We start from the raw sequence: 24,475 nt of genomic DNA, 5'->3' as shown, positions 1-24,475 counted from the left end.
AAATTTTTTTTGTTTGAAATTATACTATAATTACATCATTTTCTTCCTCTCTTTCCCCCCTCCAACCTCTCCTATGCACCCCTCCTTGATCTCTCTCATACTTTGAAATAGGTTCTGACTATGTAGCCCAGGCTGGCCATGAACTCCCCTTCTATCACCTCTCTCTGCCTGTCAGGTGCTGGAGTCACAGACATGCCTCACCACACTGGGCTCTCTGTAGCTCAGGTCCCTCATTCCAGGCCACATTTCTTCCACTTCTTTTTGTTTCTTTTCACTTCTCACTATTTTTTTCTTTGTCTCTTAATTGTTTCCTTTACTTTACTTTCCTGGCCTTACATTTCCTTTCCTTTTCTCTCATTAGGTATGTGTACCTTTTTTTGTCATCCTTTTTCAGTGGGCATGTAAAATGATGGGTTTCTGTATAAAATTGCTCCATGTGTAAACCATGGTACTTTGCTCATGTCATTACTCTTTGCCATTGTCCTCTGCTGTCATCCTCCTCCTTCTGTTGTTCCTTCTCCTTCTTTAAGTAGTCCCATTCCTGCTTTCAGGACTTGCACACACTTTTAATATTCCAGGTTCCATGTATGAGAGGGCATGCATTATTTGTCTTCCTTCCTTCCTTCCTTCCTTCCTTCCTTCCTTCCTTCCTTCCTTTCTTTCTTTCTTTTATTTACCCTCATTATGTTCTACTATATCACTTCCCTGTTCCTTTAGATTTCTTCACACTCTCAAAAAGTCCATTTCTATTTTATACTATATCAATATCCACCCATTCATCAATTTAAATCTATATTCTCCATTTCAGAGAAAACATGCAGTTTTTGTTTTTTCTAGGTCTGGCTTATTTCAGGTATCACAATGATCTCTAATTCTACTTATGTTCTTGCTAATGACACAACTCCATTCTTCTTTATGTCTGAATAAAACTCCATCATGGATACATACATTTTCTTTATTGATTCATCTGTTGATGGGTGTATAGTCTTGTTGCAAATCTTAGCTATTATGAATAGTGTTGCAATAAATATGGCAATGCAGGTATCTCTGTAGCATGCTGACATAGTCTTCAGGTATGTATCCAGCTTTAGTGTAACTGATTCTATTTTCAGTATTGGAGGCCATATCCTGTCATGATGTCTTTGTAATCTCTGACTGGTACAGTCTAGGTGTTCAGAGCAACGTTATAGGTGTTCTTTGCGGAGAAATTTGCTTCAATATGCAGCCAATAGATTTTATTTTTCAGAAAGTCAGTGTAAAACTTACTACCCTACTTTTAGAATATTTTTCATCCACTGATCTATAATCCTAAATATTTTTGAAGTTAATATAACATTTAATCACAATTTGTATCTGAACGGTGCTTAAATTCACTGTTAATTTCCCACATATTATATATTTCCAAAGCATTTGTTAAGAATCATCACCTGAGCCAGATGTGGTGGTACACACCTTTAATCCTAGAACTAGGAAGCAGAGGCAGGCAGATCTCTGTGAGTTCAAGGCCAGTCTAGTCCTTATAGCATTTCCAGGTCAGCCAGAATCACATGGTGAGATTCTGTCTCCAAAACAAAAATTGTCACTTTGTACTTGATTCTATTCCAATCGTGAACAGAATTCGGTGACCTGAGAAGAAAATGCTAAGTAGGGCCATAAGAATGAACTCGCTCTTTCCATAGGATGCAAACAACAGCGAGATGCTGTTACAATCATTTTGAATTTGACAGGTGGCTTTGCATTTCAAGAAGTGATTCAGAACTGACTATGAAAATGTTCTTTCCTCTTCTGGCTATTTGTTATAATTTATTCAGATTTTTTTTTGAAATTTCAACTCTGTAGAGAGGGAGAGACAAATAGAGACAGATACATACAAAGTTGTACTTGAGATTTCTTGAGATTCAATCTTGTCTGTTTAAGGGATGTCACAACATGAAACCAGCATTCACTTAAGAATGAAAGATAATGTTCTTGTCCTCCTTTATCTTAGAAAGTGAAAGTTTTTCTTCAGATCTGTCCATGCTCTTAACGGTTTCTTCCTTTTAGCATAGTCTTTACTTTACGAAGCACCCTCAGAGATGCCTGTCTTAGTTTACTGTTCCCCAGAATTAGGATAAGTGAATGGCTTGAAGGATAGATCAGAGCTATCAACTCACCCCAAATTACAGCTAATTCACTCTCTGGCATAAAGTAGCTGGAGGTGGCTATGAGAAAGGCCAGACAGTAGGCAACAAACAGGACAAGGAAGGAAATCACTGCTTTCATGGCTCTTATGTGAGCTGTTGTGCTGGGATCTTTGTACCCTGATGCAGTGAGCTGCATTTGCCGGGTGTGTCTCCACAGGGACAGGATCAGGAGGAGAAATGAGACCAGGGACACAGAAAAAGGGAACAGCATGACCAGGTTGAGATTTACCTTGGCAGAAGCATGTCCAGCTTTATTTACTTTGCATCTCAAAGTAGAGTTTATTCTCTCCTTTTTCTTGACACAACGTCTGAAATCATCATTCAAATTCTCAGTGGCCGGAAGGCTAAAACACAGGGAGAGGACCAAGCATGCCAGTAGACTCCTAAGAAGTAGCTTGTCAATTCTCCACTTTATCCAGAGGAAAAGAGGATGGAAGAAGTTTGCTATCTTGAAGAAATAGAAAATGCTGAGGCAGGCAGCAAACCAGACACTTAAATGGTTGGTGAGTGTCCAGAAGAAGTCAATGATCCTCATTTCTTTACCTCTGTTGTAGGTGTCTGGATACTGCACCAATATAACACAATCTAATAGGATTATACACTGCAGACAAATTCTGGACATGGCCAGACTTGTGAGAATTGAATCAATACAGGCAATCTTCTTACTCTTGATCCAGCCCATGAAGTTTACCAATGCAATGAATGCATTTCCTAAGATCCCTATCAAGGTCTCTCCAACAGCCACAAGCATTAAGGCAGTATCCACTTTGTATGACATTTTAAGTAGAGAAATATCCAATTAGTTCTTGGTTGACTTGATGTAGTTTAGTCTCTACATTTGGCAGTTTGCTGGCCTTGTCTTTACCTCTTTAAGTTGTAGTCTATCTTGTGATGAAAACTGGAACTACACATGAAGACTGTAAGGTAGTTTACCTAAACCTCAATTAGTCTGATAAACAGCATGTTTGGTGATCCTTAGCTTGGATATTGTGTGTCTGTTTATCTTCTCAGGAGGTCATTCTTTTCTACACACAGTTAATTTAGGCTGGGCTATTGCTTGCTAAGATGCAAATTGACCCAATTCCTTTCCATGGTCCAGAGCTATTTATCTGAAACTAAGTTTTACAAAATTGGCATTCAGTAATCATATTAGTAACCCCAACAAAGCTGCTATAATGAATAAATAAAAATGTAGGGCACTCAACTAAATTTGAATTTCAGATAAACAATGAACATTTTTAAAAAGAATATTTTAGAACTTAGAATGTAGCAAAAGATCAAAGTTTTTAGGAAGTACTGGAGCTAAATTTAGTTGGGTGTTCTGTGTTATATTAGGTAACCTAATCCTCAAGAATTTTCTAGCAAGTAGAAAATTGGTAGCAGCTAAAATATATGGAGGACTCTTATCTTGGTGGATAATCATGCTGTTTATTATTAAAGAATTTAAAATTTGGCTTTGCATTGAGAAATGGACAATTTAAGGACATTTAACAAACTAACTCTCCCTATAACTTAGCCCTCCAATTCTTTAAGTTTGTTATTTGTTGTTATACAGAACAATTGAATGATGCAGTCCTTCTCTCCTCTTTTCCTTTCTTATGGAAAAAATGATACATTGTACATCATTAAATTTTGAACCTCTATTTTTTTGAAATACACTGCAAAGAAAAAGATAAACCACAAGATCAACAAAAAAAAATTCTTATAAACATATATATCATAAAAGGCTTACATCTGGAATATTAAGGAATTCTGAAAATGTAATAAATAGGAAATATCTCTATTAATTAGATAAAAGATTTAAATATTCTACTGGTGACATTTCTTTGTCACAGAGAGATATGAACACCATATAAGCACATGAAATGTTACTTGCAATCATTATTAGTTGCTGTAAAAACAAATTAGCACTGTGCTAGGATACCAAGGCACATCTACCAGATTGACTTCAATGAATGTAAACAGGAACAAAACTACAGCAAAGCCAAGTGTTGACAAGCAGCGAAACCACAAAGCTTTCACCTGTGTCTCATTATGTGATCACTGCAAGATACTTCCTAAGAAACAGTGATGATGGTGAGAAAGGCATTTGTTTAAAAAGCTAAACATGTGACTTAGACATCCCAATCCTGGAGTTTATCCATCAGGTGTGAAGATGTATGTCTATAAATCTGATGATATTTGAGTGGTTATGGTATATATCATAATTCTCAATCCTGAAAACAGACCAGACATCATTAATCAGTGCATGGACAAATTGTATCCATAAAATATTCTTTGGCATTTAAAAAGAAGAAATGATTGAGACATACAACATGGATCGATCTTAGAAGCACAGTCATAACTGAAAATCAGACCAAGAACTCAGTGACAGCCACAGAATGATAGTATTCACAGTTTAGTGGACTACTGAGCTATAATTATACCTACTTGTGAAAAATTCCTAAGAATACTTTAACTGCTAAAATTCTATTGGGTAAATTGGTCTCTGGTCATTTAGACCAACCACAAATTCTTAGAGTAAAAGGCTCTTAGGGCCAGCTATAAATTCCTATCCAGTGTGTCCCTGACCTAAAGGTTATGGGAACTGCATGACCACTGAACTGCTGTTTCTCTGCTTCTGTAAACAATGCTTGCTTGCTGCAGATGTCTACAGCTGCCTTTCTGTATACATCACAGTTGTGGTTTTTGCCTTTAAAAAAGGTGTACAAATTGGAGGTGGTAGCTACTTCCCACTGCTCTGCTTGGAACAACGCTACTGAAGGTAAACAAGACTATATGACTTATTTAGGCATCTCAGGAGTTTCTCTATTCAGATACTCCATTAAAAAATGTCCAGATGAACAGGTGTGCAAAGTGTAACACACTCCTCTTAGATAGACCTCACATTCATGATTTCCATCTGAGGAAGAAAAGTTTAATTTTACTTGAGACTAAACTAAGAAGACTAAAGCAGACTCACCATAATATGTTTAGAAATGGAATAAAATTTATGAGGAACATGTGAATCTCTCAATAATTTGAACTTTGAGCCCCTTACTAAAGTTAATCACAGTTGATCTCTTGAGAAAAAAAATGTTTTAAATGTGAAACAATACTCCACTGAGACTTAACAAATTGTTTTAATTGTAATTGAATTATAACAACATATATAAATTGAGTTAATTAGAACATGCTTTTCTAAAAGAATATGTTTAATACTCTTAGCAATGCATGCATATGAGACGGACTATTACTTTTTCTTTTTCTCCTTTTTATTGAAAATAGATTGTTTTTCTCACATAATATAATCTGGTTATGATTTTAATCTCTCTACTCCTCCCAGTTTCTCCCCACCTCCCCTCCCACCTGGATCCACTCCCCTCTGTCTCTCATTAGAAAACAAACAGGCTTCTAAAGGATAATAATAAAATAAAATAAAATAAAATTAAAAAACACGTAACACATCAGAATAAAACAAAACAAACAGAAGGAAAAGATCTCTAGAGAGGGGACAAAAGACAGAGACCCACCCGTTTGCACTCGCAGGAATAAAAACACTAAACTGGAAGCCATAACATATACACAGAGGACCCAGAGCAGACCCCTGCAGGTCCACTGCATGCTGCCTCAGTCTCCTTGAGTTTGTGTGCATTGATCATTCTAATCTAGAGGGCCTTGTTTTCTTGGTGTCTTCCTTCCCCTATAGCTTATAATTCTTTCTGTATATTCTTCCCCAGAGTTCCCTGAGAGTTCAGGGGAGGGGTTTTGTAAAGATACCACATTTAAGAATGAGTGTTTCCCACGTGCCTGCCCAGAGGGTGGGCAGCAAGAAGCCAAGAATAGCCAGAGATGCACATGTGCTTGGCCACCTGGAGCAGTTTGTGCTGGGTGGATGAGAAGAAGCCAGAGGTCTTGCAGCACCAGGTGGTCAGGCACCATTATGGTGACCAAATATGTGGTGGGGAGTGGGAGGGAAAGAGAGGCACAGAGAGGTTCATGTCCTATATATAGAGAGAGACAGGTAGAAGACTGAAGAACAGGCTGAAGTGGGAGGCTTGCTTGCCATACAGGGACATGGTGTTGTCTGGTCCTGGGCTGCTGCCAAGGGCTCTGTCTGGAGCTGAGGCCCTACAGCAGGCAGGGTTTGTGTTGATGTACATGGCATCTAATATCATCAGGGGGCATGTAGATATCCAGCATCTGGGCCCCTATCTGGGACCATGTTGGGTCCCAATGGCCACCTGGTAACTAGGGTGATGCCCATCTGAGTGTCTTGTGCTCCCACCCCAGGGCCATGGTGGCATATGGGCTGGGCTGCTTCCGAGGACCCCATCTGGGTCCATGGTCCTACAGCACCTGGGGGTCTGTGATGATGTTCATGACCTCTGTCACCACCAAGGGCCACAGATATGCCTGGGTTCTGGATCACCACCTCTGGCCATGCTGAAGGGACATGCTGAGGCTTGGGCCATGACAATCTGGGTGATCGGTACCACCAGTGACCATAATATTGACTGAGTCTGAAGGAGGGCCCTGCTGAGCTGGTCCCACTCCTCACCAGCCCAGAGTGACCTGCCTCCCCAACAGGAGAGCTGACTCTAAACCTGCCCGGCCCTGGGATAACGCACCCTGATGATCCCAGTCTGGGAAAGATGGTCCACTCAATAAGAGAGCTGGCCCCCACATTTGGGAAAGCATGTCCTACCCCTCATCTTGGGCCTGAGAGGAATGGTCCCAGTGGCCTGGAGTGACCCACTCAGCTGTCACAGAGGCACACATCCAGGGCTTGGAGTTGGCACACCCCAACCTCTACCCCATATATGACCCACTGGAGTGTGTGAGGGATTGATCCTGAGGAACCATAGCCACAGGATCTCCATGACTTGGAGCAACAGCAGGATATTGGAGAGGAATGCAGGTGGGTGTCCATTATTGATGGTGTATCAAAGTCAGAGGACTTGAACTTGGTCAATAACTCATTACACAGTGAACATTGGCAAGTAAAATGGTTCGGACAAAAGGGTATCGTGCACAGTATAGAGCAGCTCCCAATGCCACTAAGATGAATAAAGAGGCGATGGAGACGTGGGAAAGATGGAGTGATGTGTTTTTCTTTTTAATACTGTTTATTTTTATTTTTTCTGTTTTAGCTTTCCTTTGGGTGGGGGTACTATAGGAGCGAGGGGTAGATACAGAGGGGCTGGGCTGGGAGATGAGTGGAGTGGGATTGGGGAGCAGGAGGTGACATTCCCAAAGAATAAAAAAAAAGACCAAAAAACAACAAAACAACAAGAAAAACAAAACAAAAGAATGAGTGTTCCAAGGTCTCTAACTCTCTGCATAGTGTCTGGCTGTTGGTCTTTGTGTTTGTTCCCATCGGCTGCAAGAGGAATCATCTCTGATGATGGCTGAGCAAGGCACTGACAATATCAGCAGCTATCAATTACTAATAGCTCTTCATCTAGGGATGGGACTATGTCCACCTTCATGTCCCCCTCCATATTGAGATTTTTGTCTGTCTTGAGCTCTTATGAGTGTTGTGCATGCTGTCATAATCATTTTGGGTTTGTATGTGTGGCTGCCCTATTGTGTCTGGAAATAAAACCAGTTTCATTGTTGTTATATACTACTTAGGGCTCTTTTAATATTTTCACTCCTTCTTCCGCAATGTTTTCTGAGTCTTAGGTAGAGGAGGTTCCCTATTTATGGCTGAGCAATCCCAGACTCTTATTCTCTACACACAGACTAATTCTTGTTTAGAATTTCTGAGAAGCATTTTACCATATAATATGTTAATAGAATAACCTTGGGTATTAACACCTTCTAATATTCTAATAAAGTTCCCACAATCCCTATGACAACATCTTCATCCAAATATTTTCTAAGTGTAACACAGATGCAACTCACTATGGGCCGAACTGAACTATTTGAAGCAGTGAACTAGGATATTCATGCCCCATGTTTGCACTGGGAAGACAAGAAGAAACCAATGAGCACAGAATTCCTTAGAGAACAAGGGATACAAAAATGAAGGTGTTTAGGTTGACCATACTCCCTTTGATGGCCCTGTGCCCAGAATTTATGGACAGCACAAATTGGAGTCTATTGGTTACTAAATTAAAAAAAGAAGTTGGGGAGATATAGGAAGTAACTAAGGGGAGCATTTGAGAGTAAATATTATAAAATACATTGCATTAAATTCTAAAAAAATTAGTAAAGATATAAAAAATGATAAGCATGTTTGGATTGTAAAAATGTGCAAGCGATATATGTATTCATTAGTTTGATATTAAGTTCTGATTACACTTGAAGATATGCATCCAAAATCAATAGAATAAAGGAAATATAAGAATGAACACATTAGAAAATGTCATGTTTTTAAAAACAATTTATATATTTTTATTTTATATGTATAATTTGTGAGCTGCCATGTGGGAGCTGGGAACTTAATCTAGGTCCTATGAAAGAGTAGCAGTTGATCTTAAACTTTGAGCCATCTCTCCAGCCCCATTTGGTTTTGGTTTTGAAACAATAGTCTTGTTATATTGTGCTGAATCTGGGCTTGACTTGCCCTCTCTAGAGAAATTTATATATTAGAAAATAAGATATGCAATTAAGCCCATTCATAAAATGAATATTTTACATCATGCAGAATATGCTTCTATATGTCAGTAATTTGACTCTTCTGGCTGGTTTTAATCATCATTACACAAACTAGAGTCAACTGAGAAGAGGAAATATCAATCGATGTTTGCTGCCATCAAGACTGGCTTGTGGATGTCTCTGGGGCTATTTTCTTGATGGCTGATTGGTGTAGGAAGGCCCAGACTACTGCAAGAAAATTAGTTGAACAAGTCAGGGAAGCAAGTCAATAAACAACATTCCTCCATGGCCTCTGCTTTAGTTCCTGACTACCCATTCTTGTGCTGACTTCTCTGTGTTGGACTGTGACAGGCAAGTAGGCCAAAGAAACTCTTTCCTCCTCAAGTTGCTTTTGGCCATGGTATTTATCACAGCAATAGAAGCCAAACAACACACCTGACAGATGCCTGGTGTAATTCATATTTTCCCCAAGTTAAAATGAGTGAGTGAGCAAAGGGATTGAGAATTGCTATAGTTTTTCCAAATACTACAACTAATTTTTACTCTAATTGTATGAGATAGTTAAAGGTCACCAAAAGAGAAGAAACACAACAAATAAAAAGAGAAGGAAATGAAGTTACAGTTTTTATGACACTTACACATACTTCTGTCCTGGGGTCTATACAAGCTGTTGTATTGAGTTTCATCAGCTTATCATGTCCCTGTAGGGATAGGATTAAAAGAAAAAAACAATACCAGTAGTACAATAAATTGGTTAAACAAGGATAATGGCTAGATTTACTCCCACCCCCACCCTCCATTTTTTACTCAAGCATGAACATTTTGGTGATATCTCTCCTTGTAGCTGCATGGCAGTCTATTGATAGTGTAAGGCTGACCAGCAGAGAAATTGCAAAGCATCTTAACAGAGCCAATGAGCTATTTCATCAATTTTCCATTTCAGCCAGAAAAATGTGGGTGAGAGAAATTGGCTACTATGAGGAAATAAAAGTCAAGATGACAGGTGCCAAAATAAACACTTTAAGTACTTGGGGACTGTACAGACACTGTAAGTGACTGTCATTACTGGATGATATGTTTCTGGGTACAAGAGTAGTATAATACTGCTCAATACCACTGCATCGATCAGACACATTCTGGAGATAACTGGTAAGGATGCAGTCAATGCTTTGTTTCTCATTTCAATCAATCTAGTTGATTAGTACAGAGTTCATCCCCCAGCAGCCCTACGAGTTCTCCAGTTTTTATAATAATGCAAATTTCTTTAGCATTAAATGTGTTTTCAGACAGAATGCTTGATCTCAGGTATCTTTGTGATGGACTCATTTTCAGGGGTCCAGCTAGAGTATGATAGAGTCTTCATGTAATGTATTATTTTCATCTGTTGCTATTCTTTGACAGCACTCCTGAAGTGCTCAATTCTCTTTTGAAGGGACACTATTCATATATTCACAAAGACCAGGCCAACTAGTTGCTCCAAATCATCTGAGTTTCTTACGCTTGAGTATTAATCCTTATCAGATGAATACTACTCAAATATTTTATTCTGATCTATCTGTCATCATTCCTCCCCACTGATGGTCTCCTTTGCTCTACAGAAGCTTTTTATTTTGACACTGTCTGACTTGCCTATGCTTGTTGGTTCATATTTATTTTGTCCCCTAGACCAATTCTGTTATCTTTCTCCACCCATTTTCTTCCACAAACTTCATTTGTCTTACATTTGTCTCAGTGCATCTAGCTAACTGCTATGTGTTGCATAATAAAGCATCTAGGTTCATTCTACTGTGTGCAGATATAATATTTTCCTCAAACTATTTGTTGAGGTCTATAATTTCTCCATTTTGTGTTCTTAGCACCTCTGTTGGAAATCAGTTGATGATAAGTGCATGGATTTATTTCTGGATTCCTTTCCATTGCTCTGTGAATGTTTCTAAGACAGTGCCATGCTGCAGTAGAAATATATTTTCATCGCTGTTAATGATTGTGGTTTTACACTGGCATCTAGGGATCTGGGTTTGGGAAAATTTTAACTCTAGGTGCTGATATCTGGTTTTGTTTGTGTTGAGTGGGTGATTTGTTATTGCAATGAGTAAGGGGAATGGAGTTTGGAGAGGAAGAGTTGTGTGACTTACTGGAGGTGGGGGCAGAGAAGAATGGAGAACACAGCAGGTGGTCTGTTACAGAAGTGGGGATGAGACTGGGGAATGGGATTTGGAGGATGAGAGGGAGAGATGAAGATATCAAGTTAAGGCCAGAGTACCTTTATTTTCTTGAAAACTTTCATATAACTGTTAAAATTGTGCCATAATTACAATAAGCAGTGCTTGACATAGCATATGTTTCTATGAAAAAGTTTAAGTGTAGGCACATTTTAAGCCTATTATAGGTGATTCAAGCCTCTAATCTTATTTATTAATCAAAGAATTATTTCATTTACATATGCCTCAGTATTCTTAGTATATTATGCTTGGTAATGAGCATCAGCTTAGGATAAGTCTGTGAATTATGACTTTTTGTATTTCTTCATGATTTGATTTCATTATTTATTCATCTCATGTTCAATACCTGTTAATGTTATGTCTTTATGCTAATTTTCCCTTCTTTTTATTTACCTTTATTTATATACTGTGATGTTATCAGAATTGAAGGAGTTGCATATTTTAGACTAGATGTTTGCATGTCTTCTATGTAGTTTTCATGATACAAAGGCTCCTTTTCTCTGTTTTTTATTTTTTATTTTTTCTAATCACCGGTTGGATTCTCTAAATAGAATTGCTTTAAATCATGATTTGTATATCCTAGCCTTCTCCATTACTCATAACCAAACCAGATGTATAAGAGCTGTGCTAATCTGTTCTACATATCTTAGGTCTTACAGTCAGTGTTGCAAATAAAGTAGTATAGTGTTTCCATTTTAGTATGTGTTTCTCACATTCAAGGAGAGTGAGTGAGTGAGTGAGTGAGTGAGTGAGTGAGTGAGTGAATGTGTGGTATATTGTGTAAATTGTCACAGAGTCTTGTTATACTCCAGGATGGTCTTGAATCAACTTCCTAAATTATGGGATTATATGCATGAACTACCACATCTGGCTGAGTACCCATTTTGACAATTGCTTTCTGAGGTTGTAGATGTTATGTCCATTTATTACTTGCCTTTAGCAGCTTTCATGTTTATTTTAGAGTCAGCACATTACATATACCATCTATATATATCCTGGTGTTATTTATAGTTTTCTTTTCTTCTTTAGTTTGTTCTGGTTTCTAGGTAAGATAAAGGACTGATTTAAAGTGTTAGTGTAAATTGTACAAGTATTCACTTTGCCTAAGAAACAAATAGGAGCAAAAGCAATATGATATTCTAGCACCTGGACAAAGAGAGATTAAAATACATTGAGAAAGCACATGCAAATAAAGTTTAATACTAGCAACAAAATATTTTCATTTACATGTTTATAAAAAGAAAAAAGAGAGACATAATTTTAAAAGGAAGTAGAGAAAGGTAAACAGTGAGTTGTGGGAGTTCTTGGTGAGGTAGAGTCAAGGAGTTCTGGATGAGAGATAGGGTTTTCTGATTTTTGCTTTGTACTTAAGTGTAGTCTCAGCATAAGAAAAAATATCAGTATAAATCTTGTTCAGCCCTCAAAGCTATTACCACCCAGTTTGTGTTGTAACTCTTTCAAATCCAATTATTCTGTCAACGCAGATGTTCCAGGATAGTGGGATACATGGCAAAACCAGTGAATTATATGAGCGTGAGATTATAGATCAGATCCACCTTTTTTTTCTCACTATGAAGTAAATGAATGGAATACTATGATGGTATATCCAGTGTAGTTAATCTGCAACCAGGTCATTGACTGATGGGGAATGATGCCATATTGGGGCTCAGTGTTCGTTTTTACTGCTGGCATATTTGGTAATCAATAGCAGTTATAGCCAGGTCATCCTCCATGAGAGGAAATCCATGCTTTTGATTCCATCTGCGACCACCATCCCTGGCCATCATGGTCACTTTGTTAATGGGTTCTTTGGGCAATGGCAGAGAAGTGTAGCTCCTATTTCTCATCAAAGAAGCTCCTTTTGCAACAGATGGAGATCATTGCAGAAAACTACAAATGGTCACAATACAGAAACCAATTCTCTGTGGGTGGCCTGCCCCAATCAATATATCAACAATATGTAAAGTTCAGGGAACATAGCAAAGAGGGGATGAAAAGTTTGTTAAGAGCCAGAGAACCAGGATGTCCACTGTGAGATAGTGTGCTTTATGTATGGCAGAATGGCTGAATCAGTGAAATCTTAAAAATATAGTCACCAAAACAAGACCTGTACAATGACGACGTAGGCTCACAAGCTAATGTGGATGGGGAAATCTCATAAGACTTTCCCTCAGATGAAGAGTTACAGGTAACTGTTAGCTGCTGAAAGAGAGAGAATCTTTTCCAGGGATGAACCCCCTGAAATAGATTATCTAATTCCAAGCAGTCATTTCTATATACAAATAAATATAAGCAACACTAATAGCAAGACTCAGCAGACTATATATACATATGCATATATATATACATACATACACATACATATACATGTATATGACAATAATCAATAAGAAGTGATCATGAATTTGAGAGGAGGAGTGAAGGGCATGGGAAGAGTTGGAGAAGGGAGAGAGAGGCATAGAAATAATGTAAATACAGTGCTAATGTTTGAAAATGTCAAAATCTTAAATAAAAGAATATGCCAAATAAGATGTCTGAAGTAATTCTTTATGTTCTAGAATATATATATATATATATATATATATATATATATATATATATATATATATATATAACTGACAAGGACTGGGAAGATATCTTGGTGGCTAGAATGCTTGCTATGTAAACGTGATGATGTGACTTTGCATCCCTAGCACCCAGGTGAAGGCTAGATGCAGTGGCATGTGTCTGTAGACCCAGCATTTGAGGAGACAGATAGGTCCCCGGGGGTGCATTGATCAAACAGTGATACGGAGGAATACTATTAGACCATGGGCTTATTGCTTTAAGATCAGGCCTGCCTCTCTGTGGGGCCTGTCCCCCCAGACAAAGAATTGTCAAGCCCCCTGCTTTTCTCCTCTCCACATCCTGAGGATGCAGCAGGTACTAGTAAACAGATGTGCTTCTTTGTCTTAGCTGATGCCTCACTTAAAATTGGCTTTGAGCTATGGCCAACATCCCCACACCTCAGGAAGAGTTATCAAAGAAAGATTCCCCAACCCTCTACACATTACTCTATCTGCCAGAGGCCATGATGCCAGAAGCCCTGTTAAAGGAGCAGCAGGTGGTGATTGAGGTTGAGAGTGTTGGCCCACCAGGAGGAAATCTCAGTTAGGCAAGGCCCTCCCACCCCCGAGACCCACAGACCCCAGAATGTCGTCTTTTACTTCTGCTGTCCCTTTGCATGCTTGCTGTTGCTATCTCTCTGTGATATCTGGCATGGTTGAATTGGGTGTGTGGAAGTTCCCCATTGCCTGTAAAGAAATGTTTATCTCTTTGGAAATATCATGTCTTTTTTTATAACCCTCCCAGATAGGAAAGGTTCTAGCTTTACCAGCACCGTGGCTTGCCTCTGAACCCTGAGCTGTCTAGAGGCTGGCCCCTGAGGTAGCAATATCTATCTCTCTGTCTTACATGCTCCTATTCTCTCTTTTTCTCCTCTCTCTCTCCCATCATCTCTACTTTTCTCCCTTCCCTTCTGTTCAGGTCTTTCTGTAATACTGTCCACAGCAGGTATCTCTTTTACAATTTCATCTTAAGTCAACTTTCTTAATGTTTGTGTAATGTGTTCTCACCTCATAGCTCTGTCATTCTGCCTTCGGCATGATGCACTGTCTTTCATGATGCTTTCCCTCTTCATGGCTTGATGATGTCCTCTGTGGTCACATATCCCTCTTGTTCCTATCAAGTCTCATTTCCTAAGGGGGCATTTTTGTGTCATCTCCTTTCTAGAGTCTAACCACCACCCTTTTATAAACAGAGACATCTGATATTGACTTCTGGCCTCCACAGGTATGGATGGCTACACTCTGCTCACCTCCCATATGAGTGCACACACACATGTTGAATAAATATTCAGAAATATGAGTAGATGCCATAGCTTCCAGGAAATATATCTATCTATCCTCAGAGGTTAAAAGCGTGGGAAACACAAATTTTGATAGAAAATGAATGTTAAAATAGTTACTCCAAAGACCATTGGCAATTGCCTTGAAGCAAATGTTTTGATATTTAAAGAACATGCACTTATAGAATGAGCCATCTGACTAGGTAAGTCCAGGATTGGAACTAAGGCAGCACCTTACTGAGAAAATTGTATACAAGCAGCAAGTGGTTCAACTATGGCATTCAGTGGAAGAAGGGATGTACAGAATCCAAGTTCAGAGTTTTTTTTTTTTTTTTTGCTTTTCAAGACAGGGTTTCACTGTGAAGCAGTCCTAGCTGTCCTGGAACTCACTCTGTAGACCAGGATGGTCTCTAACTCACAGAGATCTGACTGCCTCTGCCTCCCAAGGGCTGGGATTAAAGGTGTGTGCCACCAATACCCAGCATCAAAGACTTTCTTATAAAAGCCTTGTCTGCATGTATATTTGGAACTAGAATTTGTACTATGGTGCCCAATATTTAATAAACTAAAAACTTATTTTTTATTTAAGAATATTTTTATTCATAATCTTTCAATTTGATATTCTAACATATTTATTTTTAAGAGTTTAATGACCAGGCTGTTCATCATGAGTGGGAACAATGAAGGGCGACGGCCGAGGGAAAGAGAGTGGGAGATCCTAGCTGGATCAAGAAAAGAGAGGGAGAACAAGGAATAGGAGACCATGGTAAATGAAGACCACATGAGAAGGGGAGGAAGCAGAGAGCTAGGGAGGCCCACGGATATCCACAAAGATACCCCCACAAAAGACTGCTGGCAATGGTCGAGAGACGGCAGGAACTGACCTACCCTGGTGATGGGTTGGCCAGACACCCTGATAGTTGTGCCATAAACCCCATCCAAGGACTGAGGAATCTGGATGCAGACATCCATGGCTGGGCCCCTGGTGGAGCACTGGGAGTCTAATTAGTGAGAAAGAAGAGGGTTTATATGAGCGAGAATTGTTGAAGCCAAGGTTGGATAAAGCACAGGGACAAATAACCAAATGAATGGAAGCACAGGATCTATGAACCAAAGGCTGAGGGGCCCCCAACTGGATCAGGCCCCCTGAATGGGTGAGACAGTCATTTGGCTTGATCTGTTTGGGAGGCAGCTGTGTGTTGGTGCCGGGTCCTGGGCTCGTTGCATGAGTTGGCTGTTTGAATCCTGGGACTTATGCAGGGACGCTTGGCTGGGTCTGGGAGGGGGGACTGGACCTGCCTGGACTGAGTCTACCAGGTCGATCCCGGTCCTCGGGGAGACCTTGATCTGGAGGAGGTGGGAATGGGGGGTGGGCTGGGGGGAGGGGGAGGGGGCGAGAGGGGAGAACAGGGGAATCTGTGGCTATTATGTTGAACTGAATGGTGTTGTAAAATATAAAAAAAAAAGAGTTTAATGATTTTTTTCCTTTTTTTTCCTTTTATTTTATTTTACAATACCATTCAGTTCTACATATCAGCCACGGATTCCCTTGCTCTCCCCCCTCCTGCCCCCTCCCCTTCCCCCCAGCCCACCCCCATTCCCACCTCCTCCAGGGCAAAGCCTCCCCCGAGGACTGAGATTGACCTGGTAGACTCAGTCCAGGCAGGTCCAGTCTCCTCCTCCCAGATTGAGCCAAGCATCCCTGCATAAGTCCCAGCTTTCAAATAGCCAACTCATGCAGTGAGCTCAGGACCCGGTACCACTGCCTAGATGCCTCCCAAACAGATCAAACCAATCAACTGTCTCACCTATTCAGAGGGCCTGATCCTGTTGGGGGCCCCTCGGCCTTTGGTTCATAGTTCATGTGTTTCCATTCGTTTGGCTGTTTGACATCATGAGGTTTGCAGGCAAATGGACAGATCTAGAAAAAAATCATCCTGAGTGAAGTAACCCAGACTCAGAAAGACAAATATGGTATGTACTCACTCATAGGAGGATACTAGAGGTGGAACAAGAATGACTGGATTGCTACTCACATCACCAGGGAGGCTACCTGAAAAACAGGACCCCAGGAAAGACAGGAGGATCGCCCAATGATGGAGAAATGGCTGAGATCTACATGAACAACTTGGACATGAGTGGGAGTAATGAAGGGCAAGGGTCGAGGGAAAGAGAGCCCGTGGGAGCGCGAGATCCCAGCTGGATCAAGAATAGAGAGGGAGAACAAGGAATAGGAGACCATGGTAAATGAACACCACATGAGAAAAGGAAGAAACAAAGTGCTAGAGAGGCCCACAGAAATCCACAACGATATCCCCACAATAGACTGCTGGCAATGGTTGAGAGACAGCCAGAACTGACCTACTCTGGTGATGGGATGGCCAAACACCCTAATAGTCGTGCCAGAAACTCCATCCAAGGACTGAGGAATCTGGATGCAGAGATCCATGGCTAGGCCCCGGGTGGAGCTCTAGGAGTCTAATTAGCGAGAAAGAGGAGGGTTTACATGAGCAAGAATTGTTGAAATTAAAAACTTATTTTTAAAGAAGTCCAAGTCTGGTAGAGACCATGTCACCCTTCATTAGCAAAATCAAGTCTTTGCTGGCAGAGAAGATTATGAGTCCAACTTCAAAGGACTCTCAAGGTAAAAATCTAATTAAGCTCTTAAAGATAGAATCACAAAATCCATCAGGACTAAACCATCCAACTTGAAAATCAGGACAAATAAGAAAATAATAAGAAAGTAAGGCACGATACCTGCCATTGCAGCAGATGTCATGATGTGCACTTTCACAGACAGTGAGCTCACTTGAATTGGGCTTCTCTTGACTTATTAAGAAAAGCTAATGTCACTGATTTTTTTTCATAGATTTTAACTTCGGTCATAGTTTTTCATGGTACATGAGTTATTGGATAGAAAATATAATAATTTATAGGTGAACAAATAAGAAAATTATATATAATGTTACCATCCACAAATTAGGGACCTATCCATTTGGTTCAAATATAAATCTAAAGAAAATATCCTTCTAAGCAACATACCTATTGCCTGTTATCAATATATGTATGTATTTATCATCTATCTAAATCTATCTATCTATCTATCTATCTATCTATCTATCTATCTATCTATCTGAGAATCTTGAAAATGCTGACTGTCAGAAAAATGATCCACAAGAGGCAAGAAGGAGATCAGTTCAGCAAGATTTAGTCTGTGTTGGTTCAAACTTCTAGAGTCGGATACAAGGCTATTTATTTTAGCCATATTTAAGGGCAGCACAGTTTTATAAAAATGTTTCCTGATGACAATTAACTCAGTCATGTTTGTACAACAAAACTTAAGATAGGTTTACACTGAAATTCTTTACAAAGTTCTTCCATAAAGATGGGTACTGTTGAACCAGAAATAATACTCAAGACAAGGGTCCATGGAGAATGACTGAGGTAAACATAATAGCCTGTGGGAGTCAGGATTGCCCTGGCCCTAAAATAACACAGAAGTTTCTTAAGGTGTTGTGAAGTGGAAGATGAATTGCTAAGTGGTCTTATTAATAAAAAACCTGGAGCCAGATATTGGAGTGAAAGCCGAGAGATCAGAGGAACAGAACAAGCCACATCCACAGGTTCTTACCCTAGGGAATCTGAAGCCCAAAGAGAGAGACCTACTTCCTGTATACCCACATCTATATGCCTTTCTGTCCCTGCCCTCTCACTTCCTCTCTCTACCCAACTACATAACTTCCTGTCTGTTTGTACAGACCTCCAGATCTCCATGGTTAGTGTTGGGAATAAAGGCGTGTGCCACCATACCTGGCTCTGTTCCCAGTGTGGCCTTGAACTCAGAGAGATCTGGATTGATTTCTGCCTCCCAAATGCTAAGATTAAAGGCGTGTGCAATCCTTGCCTGACTTCTATGTTTAGTATAGTGGCTGACTTTTCCCTCTGATCTTCAGATAAGCTTTATTGAGGTGCACAAATAAATTATCACCACAGTAAAGTACATAAGGATGAGTTCTATGAACTGAGAAGCAATGCTCAAGATCTATGTGGAAAAAGTCTGGGACAAAAAAAAACATAATAATCTGGAGAATGTGGGTGAAGCCTGGGCCTGCAAATATCAAAAGATCACCAGATTGCAAACTATATCCATTCTCAACATTCTGGGTGGAAAACAGACAAACATCCCCCTCCTTAGAAGAGAGGAGCATGTGTGGTTAACTTTCCTCATTTCCCTAGTGCTTATCTGTGTGCACAAGGACCTCGTACCCTCTACATATCTACATGTCTCTTGTTTGTCTGTCTGCCTGCCTGTGTCAGTTAATGTTTCTATTGCTGCAATGAAACACTATGACCCAAAGTAACTTGGGGAGTAAGGGTTTATTTCACCCACAGTTCCATATAATAGTTCATCATCAAAAGCAGTGAGGGCAGGAACCTGGATGCATGAGCTAATGCAGGGTCCTTGGAGGAGTGCTATCCATTGGCTTGCTCCTCATGGCTTGCTCAGCCTGCTTTCTTTTAGAACCCAGGATCACCAGCCTAGGGAAGGCATCATCCACAATGGGCTGGGCCCTCTCACATCAATCACTAAGTAAGAAAATGCCCAACAGGCTTGCCTAAAATCTGAGTTTATGGAGACATTTTCTTATTTGAGCTTTCCTCTTCTCAGATGACTTTAGTCTGGTCAAAGAGACATAAAACTATCCAGCACACTGTCTGTCTATCTATCTGTCTATCTATCTATCTATCTATCTATCTATCTATCTATCTATCTATCTATCTATCTATCTATCTGTCATCTATCTTCTGTTATCTTTCTTCTCTCTCTTTCTCTCTCTCTCTCTCTCTTCTTCTCTCTCTCTCTCTCTCTCTCTCTTTCTCCCTCTCATCTTTCCTCATGACTGTAACAATATACTCAACAAAAGTAGCTTTAGGAAGAAAAGGTTTATTCTGGATCAAAGTTTGAGATACAGTAGTCCATCATGGTGAGGAAGTAACGGCAGCAGGAGTTTGAGGAAGCTGGTCATATTACATCCACAGTCAGGTGGGAGTGAGAAATGAATGCTCATGTTTAGCTAGCTTTTTCCTTTTTATGCAGACTGGAACCACAATTCATGGCATGGTGCTGCCCATATTGGAGTGGATTTTCCTATTTCAACTTCTGCTATATAATTCCTTATGAATATATTTGGTGATTTTATTTATTTGTTTTTGGATTTTGTGAGACAGGATTTCTCTGGGTAACCTTGGCTATCCTGGAACTTGCTCTGTAGATCAGGCTGTCTCAAATTCAGAGATTAGCCTGGCTCTGCCTCTCTAGTGCAGGAATTAAAGGTGTGTGCCACCACTCCTGGTTCTTTGGTGATTTTAGATCCTGTGAAGCTGACAGTTGATATTAACCACTGACGTATGTATGTATGTATGTATGTATGTATGTATGTATATATGTATGTGTGTATCTATCACCTATCTGTAATCTACATTAGCATACCAGGTAATGGATTATTATTACATTTTAATACATATATGTCGTTATTCTTTATTCATTTGAGGACTCCCCACATCTCTGCCTTCCTCCATCTCCTTTGCTTCTCTCTTCCTGGCCCCATTCTTAGCATCACAAAATCCCATTTTTTTTTTTTTTGCTTTCAGCTTATATTTTCTCTCTCTCTTCCTCCTTCTCTCCCTCTCTTTCTCTCTCCCTCTATCTTCCCTGCCTGCACACTCCATTAAGACCACTTCTTCCCCTCTCCAAGTCCCCTTTCTACACACACACACACACACACACACACACACACACACACACTCCCTAGATCTATACACATGAGGGAAAAACACATTGGATTTGTCTTTTTCAGTCTGATTTGTTTCATTAAATGTAGTGATTTCCTGCTGCATTCTTTTTCCAGCACATGTCATGATCTCATTATTCTTTAGTGATGAATAAAATTCCACTGTATATATGTACCACATCTTCTTTATCCTTTTATATCTTGATGGATGTTTAGGTTGATCCTAGCTGTTGTGAATAGCACAAAAATACATATAAATGGGAAAGTATCTCATCTCCTGACTTAGAGTCTCCCAGGTGTACACCCAATAATGATCCAGCTGTGTTGTATGATCATTTTGCCCTCAGTCTTAGAAGAATCTCACTGGATTTCACAGGGGAGGCACTAGTTTAGTCCTCCCTGTGGTGTACAATGGTCCTTTTACTACATCCATGCAGCATGGAGCCATTTGTTTCCTTGGTAGCCAGATAGTCACTCTGACTGAGTGAAATGGCATCCCAGAGCAGTTTCAGTTTGTATTTCCGTAATGGCTAAGGATATCGAGTGCTTTTTAAAATGTTCACTCATCACTTAGCTTTCTTCTTCATCATCTATTTTCTTTAGACAATGAAGCACGATTCTAATTAGTCTTAACAATAAAAATCAGAGTCAGATGTTAGAGTGAAAGCTGAAAGATCAGAGAAGCAGAACAACCAGCCACCAGAGACTTCTTTCCTCTATGAAATCTTAGACTGAAATGGGGGGTCAAGGTCCTGTCTCCACCTGCCTTATATTCCTGTCTCCACCTCCCTAGTGCTGAGATTAAAGACACAAGCCTCCCATGTGCTAGGGTCAAAAGCATGAGATCCCAAGTGCTGGGATCAAAGGCGTGCACTTCCACAGCCAGCTCTGTTTCTCTTTTAGACTGGTTCAATCTCATGTGGCCCAGAGTGGCCTTGAACTCCTGATCTTCCTGCTTTCTCCTCCCAAGTGCTGGGATTAAAGGTGTGTTCCACCATTGCCTGGCTTCTATAGTTAACTAGTGGCTAGCTCCACTCTCTGATCTCCAGGCAAGCTTTATTTATCAGAACACAAACAAATATCACACAAGACAGTGTCTCATGCATTCTAGACTGTCCTCACAGTTGCTATGTAGCAGCGAATGTCCTTGAATTTCTGATTTTCCAGCCTCCACTCCCAGGTGTGGGACTTATAGGCATGTGCCTCTACATTTGGTTTATGAGATGCCAAAAACTGGACCCAGAGTTTCACTTATGTCTTCCGTCCTGTATTTTTTTTTCTATTAAAAAAGAGCTGTCTATGTACTTCATTTGTGAATTTATTGGTTGGTTTAATTTTGTGTGTTTAACTTTTCTGATTCTTAATATAGTCTATATATTAAACCTTTATCTGATGTGTACTTGCCAAATATTTTTCCTCACTCTATGGGTTGTTTCTTCAATTGATTAACTGCATGTTAAACTGGATATGGAAAAACCAACAAAACCTCAACTCTATGCAAAGAACTATAGGCAATTAAGGAATTCTGAGGTGGGGGAGAAATATTCTTCCCCAGGAAGAGCACACCAGTTGATTATCCAATAACAAGTGGTCAGCTCTGAAAACATACATTTCATATCATACAGACTAAAAATAGGTTTATACACACACACACACACACACACACACACACACACACACACACACACATGTAACAACAATTAGTGAAAAAAGAGGTCATGGGTTTGAAAGAGGATATGTAAGAAGTTTGTAAGGAGGAAAGGGAAGAGGGAAATAATGCAATTTTATTGTAATCTCAATAAATAAAAGAAATTTTAAAAAACATCACTTTAAAAATCAAATCAACATTTCTTAAAGACTGGCAAGTTAGTGGAGGATATGATTCCCATTAGTCCCAGGATATACAAAGCAGAAATTTGAGACTTTACATAGATTCTACCAGAGTATTTTTATTCCTCTGTCACCAACAATATTAGCTCTTTTGGGTACATGATTCTAGCATAATATTCACCCAACTCCCAATGGCTTATGGCTTTGCTTCATCTCAGGTGAATGTGCTGGATTTATACTTAGTCCCTGTCCTCCCTTGGATAGAGCCCACTTCCCAGCTGCTTTTGACAGAACTGTATTCAATACTATGGCTATTTTTATTACGTAAGACATATACCATTAGCAAATAACAGGACTTACATAATGAAGACAATGACATCTGTTTAAAGAAGAAAAGCCTCACACACAAGTATCAACTTCTGGCCCCCAGTTCTGTCTAGACATGAAGACTGATTATAATCCTCTGTCATGTTTTCTTTTTATGTGGGTCAGCCTGGGAATTTCAGTGAATAACAATGAAATGAATTGTTTTTTAGGTTTATTCTCACCATAAAAGTCTCCATATGGACATGTCTCCAGGTCGATTACTATTCGGTTAGTTTGTGGGAAGTATTTGCATAGTCAACTCACAAAGTGAAGTGAGGCTTCCTGTGGACTTAAAAATGTCACTAGAAAGTTAGATTCCTTGCTATGTCACCAACCATTGCAGGAGGTTTTAATAACATTCAATACCAGTTAAAAACTGATGGAAGAGCATCAGTTTTTTCAGCTTTCTCTGAACGCTTGTTTATGTGTCTCTGAGATTTCTTTCTGTCTCACAGCATTTTAGGTGCTGCAGGACCTTCAAAGAGGCTTGCTTCAGCTGGTTGTTTCCTAGAATTAGGATGATTGAGTGGCAGCAGGGATAGAGGCATGTAGCAGTCAAACCAGTTATAAAGAGCAGTTGGTTTCGTGGCAGAGTAAAGCACACTACTTCTATGGCAATGCCTACAGCATGTATGATAAAGAGGATCATAAAAGATATTAGAACTTTCATGACTTTCACGTGAACTTCTGTGTTGAGGTCTCTGAATCCTGAGACATGTGATTGCATCCGCCTGTTGTGTCTCCAGAGAAAAATGATTAATAGAAACAGGTAATCAGGGCTACCATAGAGAAGAAAAGGATTCCCAGATTGCTTAAACTTTGGTTAATAAGGAAGTAATTTTTTCTTCGGTGGATCCAAGATGTGTTTTCCTGATGCATTTTACTATCCTTAATTATCTTCATCATTTGTGAAAAAGACAGTAGCCATGAGATGAGCAAGCATCCCAACAGAAAGATAAAAACTGAACTGATTCTCCTTTTCAGCCAGAGGAATAGAGAGTGGGAAAAATTTGCTATCTTTAGAAAGTAGAGGATGTTGAGGTTGGTGGCAAACCAGACACTTAAGTGGTTGATAATGACCCAGAGAAAAGTAATAATTTCAGTTAGATTGCCCGAAGTAACCATGTGTGGAACAAATAATTGTACATACCCCTGTAAAATTATTATCCATATGACACCAATTCTGGAAATCGCCAAGCCAGTGAGAATGAAGCCAATTTTAGAGAGCTTCTTGTTCCTGGCACAGTCCATGCAGTTCACAAGTGCAATGAATGTATTCCCCAAAACTCCCAGCACTGCCTCACTAGTGGCAACAAAAAGGAAGACTCCTTCTGCTACACTCAGCATCTCTGCAGAAGATCCTTAAAGTTGCTTTTGTTGCGTCTATTGAAGATTATCTATCTATCTATCTATCTATCTATCTATCTATCTATCTATCTATCTATCTATCTATAAGCTGTTTGATGGAGGAGTTATGTCATATTATCTGTCTACCTAGAGACAAGTTCTTCAAGCCTGTTGTCATGCGATGGAATCAGAGTTATCTTTGTGGTACTCCTTTCAGTTGTTCTCAAAGACTTAGCTTGTCTACGGAATGTGTGCAGACTAATG

The 24,475-nt window shown here is 39.7% G+C and overlaps 2 protein-coding genes across 2 annotated transcripts; both read right to left on the bottom strand.

Annotated features, from left to right (window-relative positions):
* Window positions 1–2,022: 2,022 nt before the first annotated feature.
* Window positions 2,023–2,961, bottom strand: LOC114685858 (taste receptor type 2 member 7). Its single transcript, XM_028860507.1, has one exon. It carries the CDS (start codon window positions 2,959–2,961, stop codon window positions 2,023–2,025), a length of 939 nt encoding a protein of 312 aa, XP_028716340.1.
* Window positions 2,962–23,285: 20,324 nt separating this feature from the next.
* On the bottom strand, window positions 23,286–24,211 carry LOC114685870 (taste receptor type 2 member 107-like). Its single transcript, XM_028860516.1, is given in 2 exon segments — window positions 23,286–23,626; window positions 23,629–24,211. Coding segments are annotated over 2 exon segments (924 nt in total).
* Between the last annotated feature and the right edge of the window lie 264 nt (window positions 24,212–24,475).

The sequence above is a fragment of the Peromyscus leucopus genome, chromosome 3 (genome assembly GCF_004664715.2).
Source record: "Peromyscus leucopus breed LL Stock chromosome 3, UCI_PerLeu_2.1, whole genome shotgun sequence".
Lineage (NCBI taxonomy): Eukaryota > Metazoa > Chordata > Mammalia > Rodentia > Cricetidae > Peromyscus > Peromyscus leucopus.
This window is presented reverse-complemented; position numbering and strand designations above follow the sequence as displayed.

Coding starts and splice junctions, on each gene's coding strand:
- LOC114685858 (XM_028860507.1), bottom strand. CDS start 2,961: ATGTCATACAAAGTGGATACTGCCTTAATGCTTGTGGCTGTTGGAGAG.